Source organism: Bombina bombina, chromosome 1, assembly GCF_027579735.1.
Source record: "Bombina bombina isolate aBomBom1 chromosome 1, aBomBom1.pri, whole genome shotgun sequence".
In the NCBI taxonomy this organism is placed as follows: Eukaryota; Metazoa; Chordata; class Amphibia; order Anura; family Bombinatoridae; genus Bombina; species Bombina bombina.
In genome coordinates, this window is record NC_069499.1 from 916716203 (window position 1) to 916742916 (window position 26714).

General features: G+C 41.1%; 1 protein-coding gene across 2 annotated transcripts in view; it reads right to left on the reverse strand.

The window, feature by feature from the left end:
- The window catches only part of NAE1 (NEDD8 activating enzyme E1 subunit 1), a 172220-nt gene that overhangs the window by 47725 nt on the left and 97781 nt on the right, over nt 1–26714 (reverse strand). For both annotated transcript variants that reach the window (XM_053704154.1, XM_053703323.1), the window contains exons 12-15: nt 24499–24558; nt 22488–22621; nt 6935–7010; nt 6572–6611 (exon numbers count right to left, since the gene is read on the reverse strand). In XM_053704154.1, the coding sequence (XP_053560129.1) occupies nt 6572–6611; nt 6935–7010; nt 22488–22621; nt 24499–24558 (310 nt within the window). The remainder of the gene's footprint in view (nt 1–6571; nt 6612–6934; nt 7011–22487; nt 22622–24498; nt 24559–26714) is intronic.

Consider the following 26714-nt stretch of genomic DNA (forward strand, 5'->3'; position numbering starts at 1 on the left):
TTCTTGTTGGAAACCACTTTCGGAAGAAAACCAGGTTTGGTACACAAAACAACCTTATCTGCATGGAATACCAGATAGGGTGGATCACACTGCAAAGCAGACAATTCAGAAACTCTTCTAGCAGAAGAAATAGCAACCAAAAACAGAACTTTCCAAGATAGTAACTTAATATCTATGGAATGTAAAGGTTCAAACGGAACCCCTTGAAGAACTGAAAGAACTAAGTTTAGACTCCATGGAGGAGTCATGGGTCTGTAGACAGGCTTGATTCTGACTAAGGCCTGTACAAACGCCTGTACATCTGGCACTGCTGCCAGACGTTTGTGTAACAAAACAGACAGAGCAGATATCTGTCCTTTAAGAGAACTCGCTGACAACCCTTTATCCAAACCCTCTTGGAGAAAGGAAAGTATCCTAGGAATTTTAATTTTACTCCAAGAGAATCCCTTGGATTCGCACCAACAGATATATTTTTTCCATATCTTATGGTAAATTTTCCTAGTCACAGGTTTTCTGGCTTGGACCAGAGTATCTATAACTGAATCTGAAAACCCACGCTTAGATAAAATCAAGCGTTCAATTTCCAAGCAGTCAGTTGCAGAGAGACTAGATTTGGATGTTCGAATGGACCTTGTACTAGAAGATCCTCTCTCAAAGGTAGCTTCCATGGTGGAGCCGATGACATATTCACCAGGTCTGCATACCAAGTACTGCGTGGCCATGCAGGAGCTATCAGAATCACAGAGGCCTTCTCCTGTTTGATCCTGGCTACGAGCCTGGGAAGGAGAGGAAACGGTGGAAACACATAAGCTAGGTTGAACGACCAAGGCGCCACTAATGCATCCACTAGAGTCGCCTTGGGATCCCTGGATCTGGACCCGTAGCGAGGAACCTTGAAGTTCTGACGAGACGCCATCAGATCCATGTCTGGAATGCCCCATAATTGAGTTAACTGGGCAAAGACCTCCGGGTGGAGTTCCCACTCCCCCAGATGGAAAGTCTGACGACTCAAATAATCCGCCTCCCAGTTGTCTACTCCTGGGATGTGAATTTGATGATCTTGGATACCTCTCTCATCGCCAAGGAACTCTTTATTCCTCCCTGATGGTTGATGTAAGCTACAGTCGTCATGTTGTCCGACTGAAATCTTATGAATCCGGCCTTCGCTAGTTGAGGCCAAGCCCGGAGCGCATTGAATATCGCTCTCAGTTCCAGGATGTTTATCGGGAGAAGAGACTCTTCCCGAGACCATAGACTAATAGACTGGCGTCGGTCGTGACAATGACCCACTCTGGTCTGCGGAAACTTATTCCCTGAGACAGGTGATCCTGAGTCAACCACCAACGGAGTGAGTCTCTGGTTACCTGGTCTACTTGAATCTGGGGAGACAAGTCTGCATAATCCCCATTCCACTGTCTGAGCATGCACAGTTGCAATGGTCTTAGATGAATTTGAGCAAAAGGAACCACGTCCATTGCTGCAACCAATAGACCTATTACTTCCATGCACTGAGCTATGGAAGGTTGAGGAATAGATTGAAGAACTTGACAAGCCTTTAGAAGCTTTAATTTTCTGACCTCTGTCAGAAAAATCTTCATTTCTACAGAATCTATTATTGTTCCCAGAAAGGGAACTCTTGTAGACGGGGATAGGGAAATCTTTTCCACGTTCACCTTCCACCCGTGAGACCTGAGAAAAGCTAATACAATGTCTGTATGAGCCCTTTATCTGGAAAGGGACAACGCTTGGATTAGGATGTCGTCTAGGTAAGGTGCCACTGCAATGCCCCTCGGCCTTAGAACCGCAAGAAGGGACCCTAGCACCTTTGTGAAAATTCTGGGAGCAGTGGCTAGACCGAACGGAAGAGCCACAAACTGGTAATGTTTGTCCAGAAAGGCGAACCTTAGGAACTGATGATGATCTTTGTGGATAGGCATGTAGATACGCATCCTTTAAATCCACGGTAGTCATATATTGACCCTCCTGGATTGTTGGTAAAATCGTTAGAATGGTTTCCATTTTGAACGATGGAACTCTGAGGAATTTGTTTAGAATTTTTAAATCCAGAATTGGTCTGAAAGTTCCCTCTTTTTTGGGAACTACAAACAGGTTTGAGTAAAACCCCTGACCTTGTTCCACTGTTGGAACTGGGTGTATCACTCCCATCTTTAACAGATCTCCTACCCAATGTAAGAATGCCTGTCTCTTTATCTGGTCTGAAGATAAGCGAGACATGTGGAACCTTCCCCTTGGAGGGAGTTCCTTGAATTCTAAAAGATAACCCTGAGAGACTATTTCTAGTGCCCAGGGATCCTGAACATCTCTTGCCCAAGCCTGAGCAAAGAGAGAGAGTCTGCCCCCTACTAGATCCGGTCCCGGATCGGGGGCTACCCCTTCATGCTGTCTTGGTAGCAGCAGCAGGCTTTTTGGCCTGTTTACCCTTGTTCCAGCCTTGCATTGGTTTCCATGCTGGCTTGGCCTGGGAAGCATTACCCTCTTGTCTAGAGGCTGCAGAGTTAGGAGACGGTCCGTTCCTGAAGTTGCGAAAGGAACGAAAATTAGATTTATTCTTGGCCTTAAAGGGCCTATCCTGTGGGAGGGCATGGCCCTTTCCCCCAGTGATGTCTGAAATAATTTCCTTCAATTCTGGCCCAAAAAGGGTCTTACCTTTGAAAGGAATATTAAGCAATTTTGTCTTGGAAGACACATCCACCGACCAAGACTTTAGCCAGAGCGCTCTGCGTGCCACAATTGCAAAACCTGAATTTTTCGCCGCTAACCTCGCCAAATGCAAAGCGGCATCTAAAATAAAGGAATTAGCTAACTTAAGTGCATGAATTCTGTCCATGACCTCCTCATATGGGGTCTCCTTATTGAGCGAATTTTCTAGTTCTTCGAACCAAAAACACGCCGCCGTGTTCTGCCTGTTGAGAAATTTTTCCTGAATCAGAAATTTCTCCCTCCGACAGACCCTCCCTCACTGCCAATTCTGACTGGTGTGAGGGTATGACAGATAAATTCTCGTCAGCGCACTCTTGCTCATCTACTGTATTTAAAACTGAGCAATCACGCTTTCTTTGATATGCTGGCATTTTGGATAAAATATTAGCTATAGAATTATCCATAACTGCCGTTAACTGTTGCATAGTAACAAGCATTGGCGCGCTAGATGTACTAGGTGTCGCCTGCGCGGGCATAACTGGTGTTGACACAGAAGGAGAGGATGATGAACTATCCCCACTACCTTCACTTGAGGAATCATCTTGGGCAACCTTATTAAATGTGACAGAACTGTCCTTACTCTGTTTGGACGCCATGGCACAATTATCACATACATTTAAAGGGGGGACCACCTTGGCCTCTACACATACAGAACATGTTCTATCTGAAGGTACAGACATGTTAGACAGGCTTATACAGGCTATTAAATGCAATAAAACCGTTTTTAAACAAAACCGTTACTGTCTCTTTAAATGTTAAACAGAGCATGAATTCTGTCTAGAGGCTGCAGAGTTAGGAGACGGTCCGTTCCTGAAGTTGCGAAAGGAACGAAAATTAGATTTATTCTTGGCCTTAAAGGGCCTATCCTGTGGGAGGGCATGGCCCTTTCCCCCAGTGATGTCTGAAATAATTTCCTTCAATTCTGGCCCAAAAAGGGTCTTACCTTTGAAAGGAATATTAAGCAATTTTGTCTTGGAAGACACATCCACCGACCAAGACTTTAGCCAGAGCGCTCTGCGTGCCACAATTGCAAAACCTGAATTTTTCGCCGCTAACCTCGCCAATTGCAAAGCGGCATCTAAAATAAAGGAATTAGCTAACTTAAGTGCATGAATTCTGTCCATGACCTCCTCATATGGGGTCTCCTTATTGAGCGAATTTTCTAGTTCTTCGAACCAAAAACACGCCGCCGTTGTGACAGGAATAATGCACGAAATTGGTTGGAGGAGGAAACCTTGCTGAACAAATATCTTTTTAAGCAAACCCTCCAATTTTTTATCCATAGGATCTTTGAAAGCACAACTGTCCTCGATGGGAATAGTCGTGCGTTTGGCCAACGTAGAAACTGCCCCCTCAACCTTAGGGACTGTTTGCCATGCATCCCTCCTTGGGTCAACAATGGGGAACATTTTCTTAAATATAGGAGGTGGGACAAAGGGTATGCCTGGTTTCTCCCACTCCTTGGTCACTATGTCCGCCACCCTTTTGGGTATCGGAAAGGCATCAGGGTGCACCGGGACCTCTAGGAATTTGTCCATTTTGCACAATTTTTCTGGAATGACCAAAGAGTCACAATCGTCCAGAGTAGTTAGTACCTCCTTAAGCAGGGCGCGGAGATGTTCTAACTTAAATTTAAACGTCACAACATCAGGTTCTGCCTGTTGAGAAATTTTTCCTGAATCAGAAATTTCTCCCTCCGACAGACCCTCCCTCACTGCCAATTCTGACTGGTGTGAGGGTATGACAGATAAATTCTCGTCAGCGCACTCTTGCTCATCTACTGTATTTAAAACTGAGCAATCACGCTTTCTTTGATATGCTGGCATTTTGGATAAAATATTAGCTATAGAATTATCCATAACTGCCGTTAACTGTTGCATAGTAACAAGCATTGGCGCGCTAGATGTACTAGGTGTCGCCTGCGCGGGCATAACTGGTGTTGACACAGAAGGAGAGGATGATGAACTATCCCCACTACCTTCACTTGAGGAATCATCTTGGGCAACCTTATTAAATGTGACAGAACTGTCCTTACTCTGTTTGGACGCCATGGCACAATTATCACATACATTTAAAGGGGGGACCACCTTGGCCTCCACACATACAGAACATGTTCTATCTGAAGGTACAGACATGTTAGACAGGCTTATACAGGCTATTAAATGCAATAAAACCGTTTTTAAACAAAACCGTTACTGTCTCTTTAAATGTTAAACAGAGCACACTTTATTTCTGAATGTGTGAAAAACTATGAAGGAAATATCCGATCCTTACCAAATTTGCACCCTAGTGTCTTATTGCTTTGAAAGTATTGCACACCGAATTTCAAGTTTGTAACCCCTTAAATGAGCAAACCGGAGCAATTTGATCAATTTACCAGCTTAAACCCACTACAGTCCCAGCCACAGCCTTTGCTGCGGCCTCACCTTTCCTTAGGGGATATTCGCCACAGAAATAAGCCCTCCAGAAACGTTTTTTATGGCCACCGGACCTCTCTCAAATGAAGCTGCATGCACTGCTTCCAGAAGTAACTGCGCAATTAAGGCGCGAAAATGAGGCCTCCTCCCTCTGCATACTAGAGTGAAAGGCCCTTCCTGACTAGAATAGGTGTCTAAACCACTGCCAGGCGATTAAAAACGTTCCCCAAAGTGTTTTTAAGTTCCAAAACACTCCAAAATACATATAAATATTGAATAAATCAATCGATTTAGCCCACAATAGTGTCAACCAGTATATAGCCCATTAATAAGCCTTCATTCTGTTATGAGTCTAAGAAAATGGCTTACCGATCCCAAAAAGGGAAAATGACAGTCTTCTAGCATTACTATGTCTTGTTAGAAAAAGGACTAGTCATACCTTGAGCAGAAAAGTCTGCAAACTGTTCCCCCCAACTGAAGTTCTCTGGGCTCAACAGTCCTGCGTGGGAACAGCAATTGATTTTAGTTACTGCTGCTAAAATCATCCTCCTCTTTAAACAGAACTCTTCATCTTTTTTCTGTTTTAGAGTAAATAGTACAAACCGGCACTATTTTAAAATAACAAACTCTTGATAGAAGAATAAAAAACTACAACTAACACCACATACTCTTTACCATCCCCGTGGAGATGCTACTTGTTCAGAGCGGCAAAGAGAATGACTGGGGGGCGGAGCCAGAGGGGGGGCTATATGGGCAGCTTTTGCTGTGCTCTCTTTGCCATTTCCTGTTAGGGAAGAGAATATTCCCACAAGTAAGGATGACGCCGTGGACCGGACACACCAATGTTGGAGAAATTGGGTTCATTGTCCCTTTAAGGCTCAATGGAGGAGCAACAGACTTAAATACAGGCCTGAACAAAGGATTGAACATCTTGAATTCAGCGAGACGTTATGTAAAAGAATCAAAAGGGCAGAGTTCTGGACTTTCAGAGTACTGGCGGACAAGCCCTTCTCCAGGTCCTCCTGAAACTGGGATTGGATGTAAGAAAAAGACCTTTAAGTAGAAGGTCCTTCCCCAGACAAGCCAAAGAATGACTGGGGTTTATGGGAAGTGGAAGTGATACTTAACAGCTTTGCTGGGGTGTTCTTTGCCTTCTCATGGTGGTCAGGAGTTGAATTCCCACTAGTAATTAGAATGGATTTGTGGACTCTCCATGCCATTGGAAAGAAAAAGACATTATAAAAAATGAAATGTGGCTATAGCCACTCGAATAGAACAGTGTAACTCCTGTGCGGTATTTTAACTATGTGTTTTATCACTGTGTGGGGTTAAACAAATAGTTAAAACACTGCAGGGTCGCTTATGCTAAAATCACAGCATGTTATTTTTAGCACTTCTACCTTTAAGATTTATCAGTATTGGTGTATACTTACAGAACAGGCGAATGTCTCCCTCTGATATGGACTCTGTAGGCTATATAAGACATAATGAACATAGATTAGCAAACAATAAAATGTTTTCATTAAAAAATGAAACAGTAGTTTACAGATTTGTTCTGAAATCATTAAGCGGTACATAATGCAATATGATAGTGAAGGACATATACAATAAACCACTATTTTGAGCAAGTCTATTTAAAAAACAAAACAAAACATATAATAGTAATCTAATAATCTGCAAACATTCAAAATCATACAGGGTTATTTGTACCTGCTGATGAATTTGTTTTATAGCAATTTAAATGATAGAGTAACAAGATATAAAACTACAATCTATCCACATATCCCTTTACTTACTCTGCCAACAGATTGCAGGAGTTTTGAGACATAGCTTTCGACAGCTGCAGCATCTTTTTTTGCTTTCTCTCGATATCTAAACATAAAAAGTACAATTATCAGCTCAAAGAATATATTTTCAGATGGTGACAGGAGCCCATATGGGAAGTGTTTGAATAGATAACAGCACAGCATATTACTGAATTTTCATGTTACAAGTATATGAAAGAGCTGACGTTGTCACGCCGCTCCAGTTCCGGTCACCGCTCCCCTTACTTGTCATGCGGCGGCTGCTTCTGGTGCTCGGCGATGACATCATCGCCGAACGTCAGCTCCCTCTGATGCTGGTCCGGATTGCAGCTGAATGCTTCCTCTGGCGCGAATCTACGCCTATGCAAGTACCTCTGTTGCCTGTTATCGTTGCCCAAGTATAGGTGTTACTGTGTGTGCTCCTGGGTGCTTATTTTCTAAACTGAACTGCTGATTGCCTTATTGTTGCTGAACTCTGCCCGTCTCAAGACCACTCTTCTGATTAACCCCTGAACTGCTGATTGCCTTAGTGTTGCTGAACTCTGCATGTCTCAAGACTACTCTTCTGATTAACCCCTGAACCGCTGACTGCCTTACTGTTGCTGAACTCTGCTCGTCTCAAGACCACTCTTCTGATTAACCCCTGATCTGCTGGCTGCCTTATTGTTGCTGAACTCTGTCTGTCCCAGACCTCTCTACTGCTTAACCCCTATACTGCTGGTATTCTGGATTGCCTTGTTGTTGCCGAACTCTGATTGCCTGACTACTCTCCAGTTATCCTCTGTAGGTCAGTGAAGGATTGCCCTCTCTACTGTGAGTACTGCTTACCTCTTTACTTACCTGTTCTCTTGTTCTGGGATATTTCCTTATCCTTCCACTTGAAGCTGGGATAAGAAGACTACTGGCCAAGTTTGGTCTGATAGGGAAATATCCCACGAGCATTACAGACGTTAAAGACACAGTAAAGTCAAAATTAAACTTAGTGTAATTAAACTAGTGTACAGAGCATTACATTTGAATAATTTACTTTTCTTATCAATTTGTCTTAGTTCACTATGTTTCCTTTGTTAAAGAGGAAGCCTAGGTGAACTCATGAGCATCTTTAGCCATCAAGCAGCAATTGCAAACACTGCTACCACAGACTGCTAAAGACACGTGCACACTCCTAAGCTGTCAACCTAGATTTATTCTCCAACAAAGGATACCAAAAGAATAAAGCAAATTAAAAGGTAACTGGTAAGCAGTTTAATATTGCATGCTCTATTTAAATCATTAACCTTTAATTTTGACATTACTGCACCATTTAAATGTTCTTGCATAAAAACGTTAAATAAATGTTGATTAAATGTAACCCCTTCAGAATTATTGTATAACCCTGTGCTAAAGCTGTTTTTAGTTGTTTGTTGCATTTATAATTTTGATTTTTTTGTTCCTGTTTAAGGGACACTGAATCAAAAAAATTTATTTTGTGATTCAGATAGAGCATGCCATTTTAAGCAACTTTCTAATTTACTCCTATTATCAAATTTTCTTCATTCTCTTGGTATCTTTATTTGAAATGCAAGAATGTAAGTTTAGATGCCGGCCCATTTTTGGTGAATAACCTTATTCTTGCTGATCAGTGGATAAATTCATCCACCAATAAAAAAGTGCTGTCCAGAGTTCTAAACAAAAAAAAAGAAGCTTAGATGCTTTCTTTTTCAAATAAAGATAGCAAGTGAACGGAGAAAAATTGATAATAGGAGTAAATTAGAAAGTTGCTTAAAATTGCCTACTATATCTGAAACACGAAAGAAACAATTTGGGTTCCGTGTCCCTTTAAGTACCCACTCAAATTAGATCTAATTTTTTCAGCAGACAAAAAATAGGTTAAACCAATTTTTAAATAACTGCATGTAATAGACACTACTATAAAGAATAAGATGCACAGATACTGATATAAAAATCCAGTGTAAAACCTTTTAAAAACTTACTTAGAAGCTCCCAATTTAACACTGTTAATGAGATAACCCACTGAAAAGGGCTGATAGCAGAACCTCCCCCCCCCCTCATCTACATATAAAAAACAGAATTTATGCTTACCTGATAAATTACTTTCTCTTACGGTGTATCCAGTCCACGGATTCATCCTTACTTGTGGGATATTCTCAATCCCTACAGGAAGTGGCAAAGAGAGCACACAGCAGAGCTGTTCATATAGCTCCCCTCAGGCTCCGCCCCCCCAGTCATTCGACCGACGGTTAGGAGAAAAAGGAGAACCATAGGGTGCAGTGGTGACTGTAGTTTTACAAAAATAAATTTGAACCTGACTTAATTGCCAGGGCGGGCCGTGGACTGGATACACCGTAAGAGAAAGTAATTTATCAGGTAAGCATAAATTCTGTTTTCTCTTACATGGTGTATCCAGTCCACGGATTCATCCTTACTTGTGGGATACCAATACCAAAGCTTTAGGACACGGATGAAGGGAGGGAACAAGTCAGGTAACCTAAACGGAAGGCACCACTGCTTGCAAAACCTCTCTCCCAAAAATAGCCTCAGAAGAAGCAAAAGTATCGAATTTGTAAAATTTGGCAAATGTATGCAGTGAAGAACAAGTCGCTGCCTTACAAATCTGTTCAACAGAAGCCTCATTCTTGAAAGCCCATGTGAAAGCCACAGCTCTGGTGGAATGAGCTGTAATTCGTTCAGGAGGCTGCTGTCCAGCAGTCTCATAAGCCAATCGGATGATGCTTTTCAGCCAGAAGGAAAGAGAGGTAGCAGTCGCTTTCTGACCTCTCCTCTTACCAGAATAGACAACAAACAAGGATGATGTTTGTCTGAAATCTTTAGTTGCATTTAAATAGAATTTTAAGGCACGAACCACATCAAGATTGTGTAACAGTCGTTCCTTCTTAGAAACTGGATTAGGGCACAGAGAAGGAACAATGATTTCCTGGTTAATATTCTTATTAGAAACCACTTTTGGAAGGAAACCAGGTTTGGTACGCAAAACAACCTTATCTGCATGGAACACCATATAGGGTGAATTACACTGCAAAGCAGACAATTCAGAAACTCTTCGAGCAGAAGAAATAGCTACCAAAAACAAAACTTTCCAAGATAATAACTTAATATCTATGGAATGTAAAGGTTCAAACGGAACCCCTTGAAGAACTGAAAGAACTAAATTTAGACTCCATGGAGGAGCCACAGGTTTGTAGACAGGCTTGATTCTAACTAGGGCCTGTGCAAACGCCTGAACGTCTGGTACAGCTGCCAGACGCTTGTGTAACAGGATAGACAGAGCAGATATCTGTCCCTTTAAGGAACTAGCTGACAAACCTTTCTCCAATCCTTCTTGGAGAAAAGACAATATCCTTGGAATCCTAATCTTACTCCACGAGTAACCCTTGGATTCACACCAACAAAGATATTTCCGCCATATCTTATGGTAAATTTTCCTGGTGACAGGCTTTCTGGCCTGGATCAGAGTATCTATAACTGATTCAATCTCCAAGCAGTCAGTTGCAGAGAAACTAGATTTGGATGCTTGAATGGACCTTGTATTAGAAGATCCTGCCTCGATGGCAGTTTCCATGGTGGAACCGATGACATGTCCACTAGGTCTGCATACCAAGTCCTGCGTGGCCACGCAAGCGCTATCAGAATTACCGAAGCCTTCTCCTGCTTGATTCTGGCTACTAGCCGAGGGAGAAGAGGAAACGGTGGAAAGACATAAGCTAGACTGAATGACCAAGGCGCTACTAAAGCATCTATCAATGCCGCCTTGGGATCCCTGGACCTGGATCCGTAAAGGGGAAGTCTGGTGTTCTGACGGGACGCCAACAGATCCAATTCTGGAATGCCCCATAGCTGGGTCAGCTGAGCAAAAACCTCCGGGTGGAGTTCCCACACCCCTGGATGGAAAGTCTGACGACTCAGAAAATCCGCCTCCCAGTTGTCTACTCCTGGGATGTGAATTGCAGATAGATGGCAGGAGTGATCCTCCGCCCATTTGATGATCTTGGTTACTTCCTTCATCGCTAGGGAACTCTTTGTTCCTCCCTGATGATTGATGTACGCTACAGTCGTGATGTTGTCCGACTGAAATCTGATGAATTTGGCCTCCGCTAGTTGAGGCCATGCCTGGAGCGTATTGAATATCGCTCTCAGTTCCAAAATGTTTATCGGGAGAAGAGATTCTTCCCGAGACCATAGACCCTGAGCTTTCAGGGAGTCCCAGACCGCACCCCAGCCTAACAGACTGGCATCGGTCGTGACAATGATCCACTCCGGTCTGCGGAAGCTCATTCCCTGAGACAGGTGATCCTGAGACAACCACCAGAGAAGAGAGTCTCTGGTTTTCTGGTCCATTTGTATTTGAGGAGACAAATCTGCAAAATCCCTATTCCACTGTTTGAGCATGCACTGTTGCAGTGGTCTTAGATGAATTCGGGCAAAAGGGACAAAGTCCATTGCCGCAACCATTAATCCGATTACCTCCATGCACTGAGCCACAGAAGGTCGAGGAATGGAATGAAGAACTCGGCAAGTAGTTAAAAGCTTTGACTTCCTGACCTCTGTCAGAAATATTTTCATTTCTACCGAGTCTATTAGTGTTCCCAGGAAGGGAACCCTTGTGAGCGGGGACAGAGAACTCTTTTCTACGTTCACCTTCCACCCGTGAGACCTTAGAAAAGCCAGAACAATGTCCGTATGAGCCTTGGCTCTTTGAAAAAGACGACGCCTGTATTAAGATGTCGTCTAGGTAAGGTGCTACTGCAATGCCCCGCGGTCTTAGTACCGCTAGAAGGGACCCTAGCACCTTTGTGAAAATTCTGGGAGCGGTGGCCAACCAGAAAGGAAGGGCCACGAACTGGTAATGCGTGTCCAGAAAGGCGAACCTTAGGAACTGATGATGATCTTTGTGGATAGGAATATGTAGGTACGCATCTTTAGATCCACGGTAGTCATATATTGACCTTCCTGGATCATCGGCAAGATTGTCCGAATGGTTTCCATTTTAAAAGATGGAACTCTGAGGAATTTGTTTAGAATTTTTAGATCCAGGATTGGCCTGAAAGTTCCTTCCTTTTTGGAAACCACAAACAGGTTCGAGTAAAATCCCAGTCCTTGTTATGCAATTGGAACTGGGTGTATCACTCCCATCTTTAGAAGATCTTCTACGCAGCGTAAGAACGCCTGTTTCTTTGTCTGGTCTGAAGACAAACGAGAAATGTGGAACCTTCCCCTTGGGGGTGAGTCCTTGAATTCTAGAAGATACCCCTGAGCAACAATTTCTAATGCCCATGGATCTGGAACATCTCTTGCCCAAGCCTGAGAAAAGATAGAAAGTCTGCCCCCTACTAGATCCGGTCCCGGATCGGGGGCTACCCCTTCATACTGTCTTGGTAGCAGGCGCAGGCTTCTTGGCCTGTTTACCTTTATTCCAGCCCTGCAAGGGTTTCCAGGTTGCTTTGGGCTGTGAAGCGTTACCCTCTTGCTTTGCGGCAGCAGAGGTTGAAGCAGGTCCGCTCCTGAAGTTGCGAAAGGAGCGAAAATTAGCCTTGTTTTTGGCCTTAAACAGTCAATCCTGCGGGAGGGCATGGCCCTTCCCCCCAGTGATATCCGCGATAATTTCTTTCAACTCGGGACCAAAAGGGTCTTTCCCTTGAAAGGAATGTTTAGTAACTTTGTTTTGGACGACACATCAGCCGACCATGATTTGAGCCAAAGCGCTCTTCGCGCCATAATGGAAAAACCCGAATTTTTTGCCGCTAACTTAGCTAATTGGAAAGCGGCATCAGTGATAAAAGAATTAGCCAGCTTTAGAGCATGAATTCTATCCATGACTTTGTCATATGAAGTCTCCCTCTGGAGCGACTCCTCCAGCACCTCAAACCAAAAAGCCGCTGCAGTAGTTACAGGAATAATGCAGGCAATTGGCTGAAGAAGGAAACCTTGCTGAACAAACATTTTCTTCAGCAAACCTTCCAATTTTTTATCCATAGGGTCTTTAAAAGCCCAACTGTCTTCTATTGGTATAGTTGTACGCTTAGCAAGTGTTGAAACTGCTCCCTCTACCTTAGGGACCGTCTGCCACGCGTCCCGCCTGGGGTCATTTATGGGGAAAATTTTCTTAAAGATGGGGGGGGGGGGGGGGACAAAAGGTACACCTGGTCTCTCCCACTCCCTAGTCACAATATCCGCCACCCTCTTCGGGATCGGAAACGCATCAGTGTATACAGGGACCTCTAAAAACCTGTCCATTTTACACAATTTTTCTGGGACCACCATGGGGTCACAATCATCCAGCGTAGCTAAAACCTCCTTAAGCAGGACGCGGAGGTGTTCCAGCTTAAATTTAAACGCTAAGGAATCTTACTCTGCCCGCTGAGAAACTTTTCCTGTGTCAGAAATTTCTCCCTCGGACAGACCATCCCTCACTGCCACTTCAGAGTGTTGTGAGGGTACAACAGATAAATCATCCAAAGCTTCTGATTGCTCATCCTCTGTTCTTAAAACTGAGCTATCACGCTTCTTTGGAAAAACTGGCAGTTTGGATAGAAATGCCGCAAGGGAATTATCCATGACTGCTGCTAATTGCTGTAAAGTAATAGGGCCCAATGCGCTAGAGGTACTAGGCAACGCATGCGCGGGCGTAACTGGTGTCGACACATGGGGAGAGGAAGGAGGACTATCCTCATTACCTTCCGTCAAAGAATCATCTTGGGCTACATTTTTAAGTGTCCCTGCATGGTCATTAAAATGTTTAGATACCTTAGCACACTTTAAACACAAATGCAATGGGGGTACCGCCATGGCTTTTAAACACATAGAACAGGGTCTATCTGTAGGCTCAGACATGTTAGACAGACTTAGACAGCACTCAAATACAGTAAAATACACTTTTTGAAAAAACGGTACTGTGCCTTTAAATAATAAAAAGCGCACACTTTTTTACCAAATCTCAAAAAAACATCCTATCTTTATGAAATTTTCACCATATGATCCTAATGCTTTGAAATGATTGCACACTAAGTTTCAAGACAATTAACCCCTTATTGCCCAAACCGGAGCAAATTGAAGCAGGCCACCGGTTTAACACACTACAGCACCATGCCACAGTCTCTGCTGTGGCCCTACCTTCCTTGGGGATTAGTTTTGGACGAAAATAAGCCTCCCTGGAGTCCTCCTGCAATCTCTGGACTCTACACGTGAAGCTGCATAAAACTGTCTTGCAAAAGAACTGCGCAACTGAGGCGCGAAAATTAGGCCCCCTCCCTCTTCACTCCGGAGTTGTGGGGCCTTCCTAAGCCAAATTAGGTGTCTAAAAATATGCCAGGCGTAAAAAAAAAAAAAACATAATAAACACTTGTGCAAATATCAGATTATAGTAATAAAATAATCGATTGTCCCCATAACAGTGTCCACCAGTGATTTAAGCCCTTTAACTAAGTCATCCTTCTATACTGAGTCTCAGAATATGGCTTACGTTCCCACATGGGGATTTCTGTCAGTCTTCTAGCATTACCAAGTCTTGTTAGAAAAAAAGTGAATGAGCATACCTTAAGCAGTTTAAGCCTGCAAACTGTTCCCCCCAACTGAAGTTCTCCGGTACTCAACAGTCCTGTGTGGGAACAGCAATGGATTTTAGTTACAACATGCTAAAATCTTTTTCCTCTCAGCAGAAATCTTCATCACTTTCTGCCTCAGAGTAAATAGTACAAACCGGCACTATTTTAAAATAACAAACTCTTGATTGAAGAAATAAAAACTACAAATCTAACACCACATTCACTTTACCCTCCCGTGGAGATGCTACTTGTTAGAGCGGCAAAGAGAATGACTGGGGGGGGGCGGAGCCTGAGGGGAGCTATATGGACAGCTCTGCTGTGTGCTCTCTTTGCCCCTTCTTGTAGGGATTGAGAATATCCCACAAGTAAGGATGAATCAGTGGACTGGATACACCATGTAAGAGAAATACCCATTATACAAACAGCAGCAGTCTGAAGTCTGTATACATCAGTATACATCTAAAACTTGGGGGGCTTGGTTAGGAGTCTGAAAATCAGCACAATGTTATTTAAAAATAAGCAAAACTATACATTTTTACAAAAACACATCCAGATGGGCTATATAAATGGATCATCTACAAAACATTTATGCAAAGAAAAATCTAGTGGTACACTGTCCCTTTACTATGGTGAAAATACCACTATCAAATACCAAAAGAAAAAGTAATATTTCCTACATATTTAAAACACATTTTATGGCCCCACATTTAGTATTGGTTTACCATAACCAAAAAGAAAAATGTAGGATTATTGTTCAATAAAAATGTACAATTGAAAATCAGAAGATAAAAAATATGGGTAGGACAAAATATCTATCCATAAAAATAACTAAAAATTCTCCATGCGTTTTAAAATTGCACAAAAACATAATTTATGTAAGAACTTACCTGATAAATTCATTTCTTTCATATTAACAAGAGTCCATGAGCTAGTGACGTATGGGATATACATTCCTACCAGGAGGGGCAAAGTTTCCCAAACCTTAAAATGCCTATAAATACACCCCTCACCACACCCACAAATCAGTTTAACGAATAGCCAAGAAGTGGGGTGATAAGAAAAAAAGTGCGAAGCATATAAAATAAGGAATTGGAATAATTGTGCTTTATACAAAAAAATCATAACCACCACAAAAAAGGGTGGGCCTCATGGACTCTTGCTAATATGAAAGAAATGAATTTATCAGGTAAGTTCTTACATAAATTATGTTTTCTTTCATGTAATTAACAAGAGTCCATGAGCTAGTGACGTATGGGATAATGACTACCCAAGATGTGGATCTTTCCACACAAGAGTCACTAGAGAGGGAGGGATAAAATAAAGACAGCCAATTCCTGCTGAAAATAATCCACACCCAAAATAAAGTTTAACAAAAAACATAAGCAGAAGATTCAAACTGAAACCGCTGCCTGAAGAACTTTTCTACCAAAAACTGCTTCAGAAGAAGAAAATACATCAAAATGGTAGAATTTAGTAAAAGTATGCAAAGAGGACCAAGTTGCTGCTTTGCAGATCTGGTCAACCGAAGCTTCATTCCTAAACGCCCAGGAAGTAGATACTGACCTAGTAGAATGAGCTGTAATTCTCTGAGGCGGAATTTTACCCGACTCAACATAGGCAAGATGAATTAAAGATTTCAACCAAGATGCCAAAGAAATGGCAGAAGCTTTCTGGCCTTTCCTAGAACCGGAAAAGATAACAAATAGACTAGAAGTCTTACAGAAAGATTTCGTAGCTTCAACATAATATTTCAAAGCTCTAACAACATCCAAAGAATGCAACGATTTCTCCTTAGAATTCTTAGGATTAGGACATAATGAAGGAACCACAATTTCTCTACTAATGTTGTTGGAATTCACAACTTTAGGTAAAAATTCAAAAGAAGTTCGCAACACCGCCTTATCCTGATGAAGAATCAGAAAAGGAGACTCACAAGAAAGAGCAGATAATTCAGAAACTCTTCTGGCAGAAGAGATGGCCAAAAGGAACAAAACTTTCCAAGAAAGTAATTTAATATTCAATGAATGCATAGGTTCAAATGGAGGAGCTTGAAGAGCCCCCAGAACCAAATTCAAACTCCAAGGAGGAGAAATTGACTTAATGACAGGCTTTATACGAACCAAAGCTTGTACAAAACAATGAATATCAGGAAGAATAGCAATCTTTCTGTGAAAAATAACAGAAAGAGCAGAGATTTGACCTTTCAAGGAACTTGCGGACAAACCCTTATCTAAACCATCCTGAAGAAATTGAAATATTCTCGGTATTCTAAAAGAATGCCAAGAAAAATGATGAGAAAGACACCAAGAAATATAAGTCTTCCAGACTCTATAATATATCTCTCTGGATACAGATTTACGAGCCTGTAACATAGTATTAATCACAGAGTCAGAGAAACCTCTTTGACCAAGAATCAAGCGTTCAATCTCCATACCTTTAAATTTAAGGATTTCAGATCCTGATGGAAAAAAGGACCTTGAGACAAAAGGTCTGGTCTTAACGGAAGAGTCCACGGTTGGCAAGAGGCCATCCGGACAGGATCCGCATACCAAAACCTGTGAGGCCATGCCGGAGCTACCAGCAGAACAAACGAGCATTCCTTCAGAATCTTGGAGATTACTCTTGGAAGAAGAACTAGAGGCGGAAAGATATAGGCAGGATGATACTTCCAAGGAAGTGAAAATGCATCCACTGCCTCCGCCTGAGGATCCCGGGATCTGGACAGATACCTGGGAAGTTTCTTGTTTAGATGAGAAGCCATCAGATCTATTTCTGGAAGTTCCCACATTTGAACAATCTGAAGAAATACCTCTGGGTGAAGAGACCATTCGCCCGGATGCAACGTTTGGCGACTAAGATAATCCGCTTTCCAATTGTCCATACCTGGGATATAAACCGCAGAGATTAGACAGGAGCTGGATTCCGCCCAAACCAAAATTCGAGATACTTCTTTCATAGCCAGAGGACTGTGAGTCCCTCCTTGATGATTGATGTATGCCACAGTTGTGACATTGTCTTATCTGAAAACAATGAACAACTCTCTCTTCAGAAGAGGCCAAGACTGAAGAGCTCTGAAAATTGCACGGAGTTCCAAAATATTGATCGGAAATCTCACCTCCTGAGATTCCCAAACCCCTTGTGCCGTCAGATACCCCCACACAGCTCCCCAACCTGTAAGACTTGTATCTGTTGAGATTATAGTCCAGGTCGGAAGAACAAAGAAGCCCCCTGAACTAAACGATGGTGATCTGTCCACCATGTCAGAGAGTGTCGTAAAATCGGTTTAAAGATATTAATTGAGATATCTTTGAGTAATCCCTGCACCATTGGTTCAGCATACAGAGCTGAAGAGGTCGCATGTGAAAACGAGCAAAGGAGATCGCATCTGATGCGGCAGTCCTAAGACCCAACATTTCCATGCATAAGGCTACCAAAGGGAATGATTGTGACTGAAGGTTTTGACAAGCTGATATCAATGTTAAACTTCTCTTGTCTGACAAGGACAGAGTCATAGACACTGAATTTATCTAGAAACCTAAAAAGGTTACCCTTGTCTGAGGAATCAATGAACTGATTGGTAAATTGATCCTCCAACCATGAACTTGAAGAAACAACACAAGTCGATTCGTATGAGATTCTTCGAAAATGAGAAGACTGAGCAAGTACCAAGATATCGTCCAAATAAGGAAATACCAAAACCCTATTCTCTGATTACAGAAAGAAGGGCACCGAGAACCTTTGAAAAAAATTCTTGGAACTGAGGCTAGGCCAAACAGTAGAGCCACAAAACTGGTAATGCTTGTCTAAAAAGAGAATCTCAGACACTAAAAGTGATCTGGATGAATCGGAATATGCAGATACACATCCTGTAAATCTATTGTAGACATATAATGCCCTTGCTAAACAAAAGGCAGGATAGTCCTACAGTAACCATCTTGAATGTTGGTATCCTAACATAACGATTCAATAATGATAGATCCAGAACTGGTCTGAAGGAATTGACCTTCTTTGGTACAATGAAGAGATAAAATAAAACCCCAGCCCCTGTTCCAGAACTGGAACTGGCATAAATACTCCAGCCAACTCTAGATCTGAAACACATTTCAGAAATGCTGAGCCTTGCTGTGTCAACTGGGACACGGGAAAGAAAAGAATCTCTTAGCAGGAGGCCTTAACTTGAAGCCAATTCTGTACCTTTCTGAAACAATGTTTCTGAAACCAGAGATTAAGAACGGAATTGATCCAAATTTCTTTGAAGAAAACGTAATCTGCCCCATACCAGCTGAGCTGGAATAAGGGCCGCACCTTCATAGATACTTAGGAGCTGGCTATAGGTTTCTATAAGGCTTGGATATATTCCAAACTGGAAATAGTTTCCAAACTGATACCGCTCCTGAGGATGAAGGATCAGGCTTTTGTTCCTTGTTGTGAGGAAAGGAACGAAATGATTATTTACCCTGGAAAGAAAGGGAAAGCAAAGTTGACTTAGAAGACATGTCAGCATTCCAAGTTTAATCCATAAAGCTTTTCTAGCTAAAATAGCTAGAGACATATACCTGACATCAACTCTAATGATATCAAAAGATGGTATCACCAATAAAATTATTAGCATGTTATAGAATAATAATAATGCTATAAAATTATGATCTGTTACTTGTTGCGCTAAAGCTTCTAACCAAAAAGTTGAAGCTGCAGCAACATCCGCTAAAAATATAGCAGGTCTAAGAAGATTACCTGAACATAAGTAAGCTTTTCTTAGAAAAGATTCAATTTTCCTATCTAAAGGATCCTTAAATGAAGTACTATCTGCCATAGGAATAGTAGTACATTAGCAGGAGTAGAGACAGCCCCATAACCTTAGGGATTTTTGTCCCAAAAAACTCTAATCTGTCAGATGGCACAGGATATAATTTGCTTAAACGTCTAGAAGGAGTAAATAAATTACCCAAATTATTCCATTCCCTGGAAATTACTTCAGAAATAGCATCAGGGAGATAAAACACTTCTGGAATAACTACAGGAGATTTAAAAACCTTATTTAAACGTTTACATTTAGAATCAAGAGGACCAGAATCCTCTATTTCTAATGCAAATAACACTTCTTTAAGTAAAGAACGAATAAATTCCATCTTGAACAAATACAAAGATTTATCAGCATCAACCTCTGAGACAGAAACCTCTGAACCAGAAGAACCATTATCAGTATCAGAATGATGATGTTCATTTAAAAAATTCATCTGAAAAAAAGAGAAGTTTTAAAAGACTTTTATGTATACTAGAAGGAGAAATAACAGACATAGCCTTCTTAATGGATTTAAAAAATAAAATCTCTTATGTTATCAGGAACACTCTGAAAATTAGATGTTGACGGACAGCAACAGGTAATGTAACAGTACTAAAGGAAATTTTATCTGCATTAATAAGTTTGACATGACATGCAATACAAATAACAGCTGGAGAAAACAGATACCAAAAGTTTATAGCAGACTTAGCTTGGTAGCTCCAGCACTGTGCAGTGATTTTCCTGTAGTATCTTCTGACTCAGTTGCAACGTGGAACATCTTGCAATATGTAAAAGAAAAAAACAACATATAAAGCAAAATTGATCAAATTCCTTAAATGACAGTTTCAGGAATGGGAAAAAATGCCAGTGAACAAGCTTCTAGCAACCAGAAGCAATAAATAATGAGACTTAAATAATGTGGAGACAAAAATGACGCCCATATTTTTTAGCGCCAAAAAAGACGCCCACATTATTTGGCGCCTAAATGCTTTTGGCGCCAAAAATGACGCCACATCCGGAACGCCGACATCTTTGACGCAAAATAACGTCAAAAAATGACGCAACTTCCGGCAACACGTATGACGCCGGAAACGGAAAAGAATTTTTGCGCCAAAAAAGTCCGCGCCAAAAATGACGCAATAAAATGAAGCATTTTCAGCCCCCGCGAGCCTAACAGCCCACAGGGAAAAAAGTCAAATTTTTGAGGTAAGAAAAAATATGATAATTCAATGCATAATCCCAAATATGAAACTGACTGTCTGGAAATAAGGAAAGTTGAACATTCTGAGTCAAGGCAAATAAATGTTTGAATACATATATTTAGAACTTTATAAATAAAGTGCCCAACCATAGCTTAGAGTGTCACAGAAAATAAGACTTACTTACCCCAGGACACTCATCTACATGTTTGTAGAAAGCCAAACCAGTACTGAAACGAGAATCAGTAGAGGAAATGGTAAATATAAGAGTATATCGTCGATCTGAAAAGGGAGGTAAGAGATGAATCTCTACGACCGATAACAGAGAACCTTATGAAATAGACCCCGTAGAAGGAGATCACTGCATTCAATAGGCAATACTCTCTTCACATCCCTCTGACATTCACTGCACGCTGAGAGGAAAACCGGGCTCCAACTTGCTGCGGAGCGCATATCAACGTAGAATCTAGCACAAACTTACTTCACCACCTCCCTTGGAGGCAAAGTTTGTAAAACTGATTTGTGGGTGTGGTGAGGGGTGTATTTATAGGCATTTTAAGGTTTGGGAAACTTTGCCCCTCCTGGTAGGAATGTATATCCCATACGTCACTAGCTCATGGACTCTTGTTAATTACATGAAAGAAATTCTCATTTCCTAGAGGGGTAGGTAAGTATAGAGGCAGTTGAATAGAAACAAAAATCATCTCATGGCTTGAAATGTGTACCGGGAATCTGCAGAAATAGATAATCATGACATCAGTCCACATATTTCACGCTCAGGCAGCTCCACCCACCCAGGAAAAGGCGCTGTGCACATCTTAGGTTACAATTTTTAATGAACCCGCAGCCATTACACTAAGGGGAGGCAGCAGTCGGCAGGAGTACTACTGGCATTTGACAGCAAGTAAGACTACCTGGGACGTGGCTCACAAGTTAAGGAGCCTGCTGACTGCTTGTGTTACCAACCTGAATGTGGTATTGTGAGGGGTGTCCTGGACCATTGTCTATTTGTAGCGTCCCACCCTGTATGACTCCCCACCCCCCTCTGTCTCTCACTCTAACCTGCCCCTGTCTCTCCAACAACCCTATATCTCCCCCCTTGTTTCGCTGTCTTCCCCCTCTGTCCATCTTCTTCTGTCTGACACCCTGTCTCTCTCCCTGTCTGAGACACTACTGAAAGGGGTAGAAACCACTGTCTCCTTCTGTCTTTCTTTCTCTCCCTCCCTCTGTTTCTCCCTGTCTCTCACTCTCTGTCTCTCTCTGTCTGTCCCTCGCCTTTGTGTCTCTCTCTCCCCCACTGTCTCTCTCTGTCTCCCCACTCTGTCTTTTTTTGTCTCCTAACCTCTGCCTCCCCCATATCTTTCTATGTCCCTCCCTCTGTCTCCCTCCCAATGTGACATTTGTGGATAATCACAGATAAATATTTAGATTTGTTTATCGTACCACCTCCTCACCATTTATGAAGTGTCCTCAATTTGGGTCTATTATTTTTATCACACAGGTACTTGTTACTTTACAATATATTTTTCTTATAATGCCTTATGATGCAATGTTATTAAAAATATTTAATTGAGAGAGAAAAAAAAATTAGGCTGCTTTATACAGCAATGAAATATGGTTGGGGAGGGGCATATGAGGTGGGTGGATGGAGCAAAGGGGTGGGAGGGCATTGGTTGGTCTCAGTTCACCCCTGTGATCAGCTGATAGCCACAATGGCATGTAACTGCTCATTTAAAAGAAGGGCCCATCCTCTTCCAAACATAGGGGTCACCATTGCATTGTTTATTGCGGGATGTTATGGTCCCTTGTAAAGCTTAAAGCACCATAACAGTCACCTAGTAGACAAGTGATTGTGATTTATTTGCCAACCATCTGCTACCAATGATCCCCTCTTTCATGTGAGAGGAAATGTGTGTATAGGTATTTTAAAATAATAAAGAGAAAATGTTTGAGTATAATGTGCCTTTAAGAACACATAACATAATACATAAAATAAAACCTACATGTTTTGTAACTTAATGAATTTGTCAGAATCAGCAATCATGTCAGGAATTGTTCCTCGTACAGGTAAACTACCCTTTCCTTCCATTGCTAAGAACTCCTTGACAGCTCGGGACAATATCCAAAATGATGTTGACTGGAAAGAAAGACAATATTTTTCTATGAATTCTTTGTTCAATTGAGATGGGTAAACACAATTAATAAAAATGTAAAAAGCTAATTTTTAGCTATTTTAAATATTACAAGGGACAAAGACATCCATGCAAAAATAAAAAACTATTCCATTAATAATTTTTAGTTCAGAGCTCAACAAATATGGGGTACCATATTACCATGGTAACTTTGAATGAGCTAACAAGCTAACAGTCATATCACATGGCCTAGACTTTAAAAATGACAGGTGTAGCACCCAGGGGTTTCTTCTAGGTATTGTGGTGGAAGAGACCTGCTACAAATGTCTGGCACTAATTCAGTGAAACGCAGCTCATTGGAAAGACACATGAGTGATTGGAAAATGCTCCCTTGAAGACACACTTTTAGGGACTGGCATCTGAACAAAGACCCCATACTATCCCCATATTTTCTCTTACACTCCCAAATCTCTAAGCTCTTTGGCCTTTAGGTTGTCTCCTCTATCTATGTAAAATCTTCTTGCAATGTTTGAATGTGTTGTATTGATGTGCATAAGTGTCATTTAACCCCACAACATATTCAGAGCTCTTCTTACAGTCATAAATTCTAGTAGAATGTAACCCTGAAAGCAATTTTATATTTTGTGTAGTTTGTAGAAAAATGCATCTATTACTGACTACACCTCAAAGCAGGGCCTCTTGTCTCCCCTTTGCTTGTTTATTTAATAAGTATTGTCATTTCCCATGTATGTAATGGAATTATGTTTAGTGCTACATAATATGTTGATACAGTTGATGAAGTGATGGTGACAATGATAATAATAAATAATGCATACATTAGATTATTTTTAGCATTTCATGTAGAAAGCATTTTACGAAATGATCCCAGACATTCCTCTTATATCATCCTGTAATATTTTTCTCCAAGCCTTCACTTTCAGTCCACAAGAAACCATCTCTTCAAGCCCCAATTCACTCACAAACTTTATATCTTTTATATTCTTTTTTTTTTTGCTTGTGAAATCTACAAGAAGCAGAGAGTATCATGTCCCTTTAACCCCTTTGTGAGGGTTAGACTAACAGGTAGAGGTATGAATTAGTTATATAATGTTGAAATGCATTGAAGCACTGGTATGTCCATTTAAAGGGACAGTCTACTTTAAAAAAGGTATTGTTATTAACTATTCTCCTAACACTGTTATATTAATATACTTTTTACCTCTGTGATAACCTTGTTTCTAAGCTTCTGCAGACTGTCTCTTATTTCAGTGCCTTTGGCAGACTTGCATTTTAGCCAATCGGTGCTGACTCAAATAACTCCACGGGAGTAAGCACAATGTTATCTATATGACACACATGAACTAGCATAGTGAAAAATGCACAGAGATAAGAGGCGGCCTTCAACGGTTTAAAAATCTGTTTGGGCATACCTAGGTTTAGCTTTCAAAAAAGAATACCAAGAGAACAAAGTAAATTTGATACTAAAAGTAAATTATAAAGTTGTTTAAAATTGCATGCCCTGTCTGAATCATGAATGTTTAATTTTGACCTGACTGTTCCTTTAAATTCCAATCCTCACGGATTGCAGAAAAATAAATGTGTGAATATGCCACTAGGAAACAAGCAACACAAACTGGATTACAAACAAAAGTCATCAATGACATTATTTTCAACATAAGTGTTGTTTTTATTCTAAGAGACAAAAAGGAAAATACTTTAGTGAAGAGCCTTACTTGAATGGTTGATAATTCACAGACCAAAAGTGGATGAAATAAGAAGGATTATATTATAAAAACAATATATACCAATAGCTATAAAATAATTTATATTTTGCAGCAGTGTAAATAACAGTTATTAGATACATTTCTACAAACGGTCATACCTGTGGTGTAAGATTTGTGCAGCGCTCATCATGCAAAATCTCTTCGATGTTGCTAGGAATCTAAAAAGAGTTTTTACTTTACACCAATTATAAATGATAACATTGTTGAAAACAAAAACACAAATTATGCTTACCAGATAATTGAATTTCCTTCTGTACAAGGAGAGTCCACGGTTTCATTCCTTACTGTTGGGAAATACTGAATGTGGCCACCAGGAGGAGGCAAATACACCCCAGTCAAAGGCTTTAATACCTCTCGCACTTCCCCCATCCCCCAGTCATTCTGCCGAGGGAACAAGGAACAGTAAAAGAAATATCAGGGTATAAAAGGTGCCAGAAGAAAATTATAATTTAGGGGGCCACCCATCGGAAAACATGGGCGGGGGCCGTGGACTCTCCTTGTACAGAAGGAAATTAAATTATCTGGTAGGCATAATTTATGTTTTCCTTCCTAATACAAGGAGAATCCACGGCTTCATTCCTTACTGTTGGGAAACAAACTCAAGCTCTAGAGTCTAGAGGACACTGAATGAAAACGGGAGGGACAAAAAGAGAGGCAGACCCTAATCTGAGGGCACCACAGCCTGCAAAACATTTCTCCCGAAGGCTGCTTCAGCTGAAGCAAAAACATCAAACTTGTAAAATTTAGAAAAAGTGTGTAAGGAGGACCAGGTAGCCGCCTTACAAATCTGATCCATAGAGGCCTCATTCTTAAAGGCCCAAGAGGAAGCCACTGCTCTAGTAGAATGAGCCGTAATTATCTGAGGAGGTCTATGTCCCGCTATCTCATAGACTAAGCGGATAAGACTCCTCAACCAAAAGGATAAGGACGTCGAAGAGACCTTCTGCCCCTTACGCTTCCCAGAATATGCCACAAATAAGGAAGAAGCTTGTCTAAAATCCTTAGTAGCTTGAAGATAAAACTTCAAGGCACGAACCACGTCCAAATTATAAAGTAAACGTTCCTTCACAGAGGAAGGATTAGGACACAAAGAAGGGACCACAATCTCTTGATTGATGTTGCGGTCAGACACGACTTTAGGACAGCCTTATCCAAATGGAACACCAGATAAGGAGGGTAAGAGTAGATTGTAGAAATCAGGGAATTCATTAGCAAGAATTTGAGTAAAAACATATGCAGATATTAAACAGAGTGACGTTAATAAAGGATGTGAAACACTTTACTAGAGTGAGTTGTTCCTATGAAGAAACGCAGGCTTCTGTAGAGAGGGGTGGGCAGTAGTTGGCAATTCTGAGCAGCCACTTTAATTTCAAGCCTCTGTTTTAAGCACGCCTGCTCTGAACATGCAGCAGATAAAGTTTGCTGGAATGCAGAGAAAGCTTGACATTAAAGTGGCCGCTCAGAATTGCCAACTACCGCCCACCCCTCTCTACAGAAGCTTGCGTTTCTTCATAGGAACAACTCACTCTAGTAAAGTGTTTCACATCCTTTAGTAACGTCACTCTGTTTAATATCTGCATATGTTTTTACTCAAATTCTTGCTAATTAATTCCCCGATTTCTACAATCTACTCTTACCCGGGGTCAGAGAGCAGACACTTCTTTCATGATTATTGTATACAAACTTGTTTCCTTGTGTTTTATGTCCCTCAGTGATGTTACTACCGGTTAGGAGTGAGTTGCTTTGTGTAAAAAGAGCGACTCAACTTTTTTAAAGAGCAAAAGAGCGTAGAAAGTGCTATTGTCAGCACTGCTGGAAGTTGTCATAAGATCATTGCCGGGTTCCTTAGATAAACAACTCGCTCCTGCAGGACCTGCACATTCTATAATACTGTATAGAAGTTAAGACAGGAAGCAGGAATCCCTGCAAACGCAGGCTGTTTAGCATTATGTACACCCTCTTTGCAAAAATAATACAAGTACTTCTGTCTGAAATGTGTTTTGTATATGTATCTGTATGCATATGTGTGTATGCATATATATTTATATATGTACTCTATATGCATGTATAAATGTGTGTTTATGTATGTGTGTGTGTGTATATATGTATATGCATGTGTATGTATAATATATGTATGAATATATGTATGTATGTATGTATGTATGTATGTATGTGTGTGTGTGTGTATGTATGTATGTATGCATCTTTATGTATATATGTATATGCATGTGTATGTATAATATATGTATGAATATATGTATGTATGTATGTATGTATGTGTGTGTGTATGCATCTTTATGTATATATGTATATG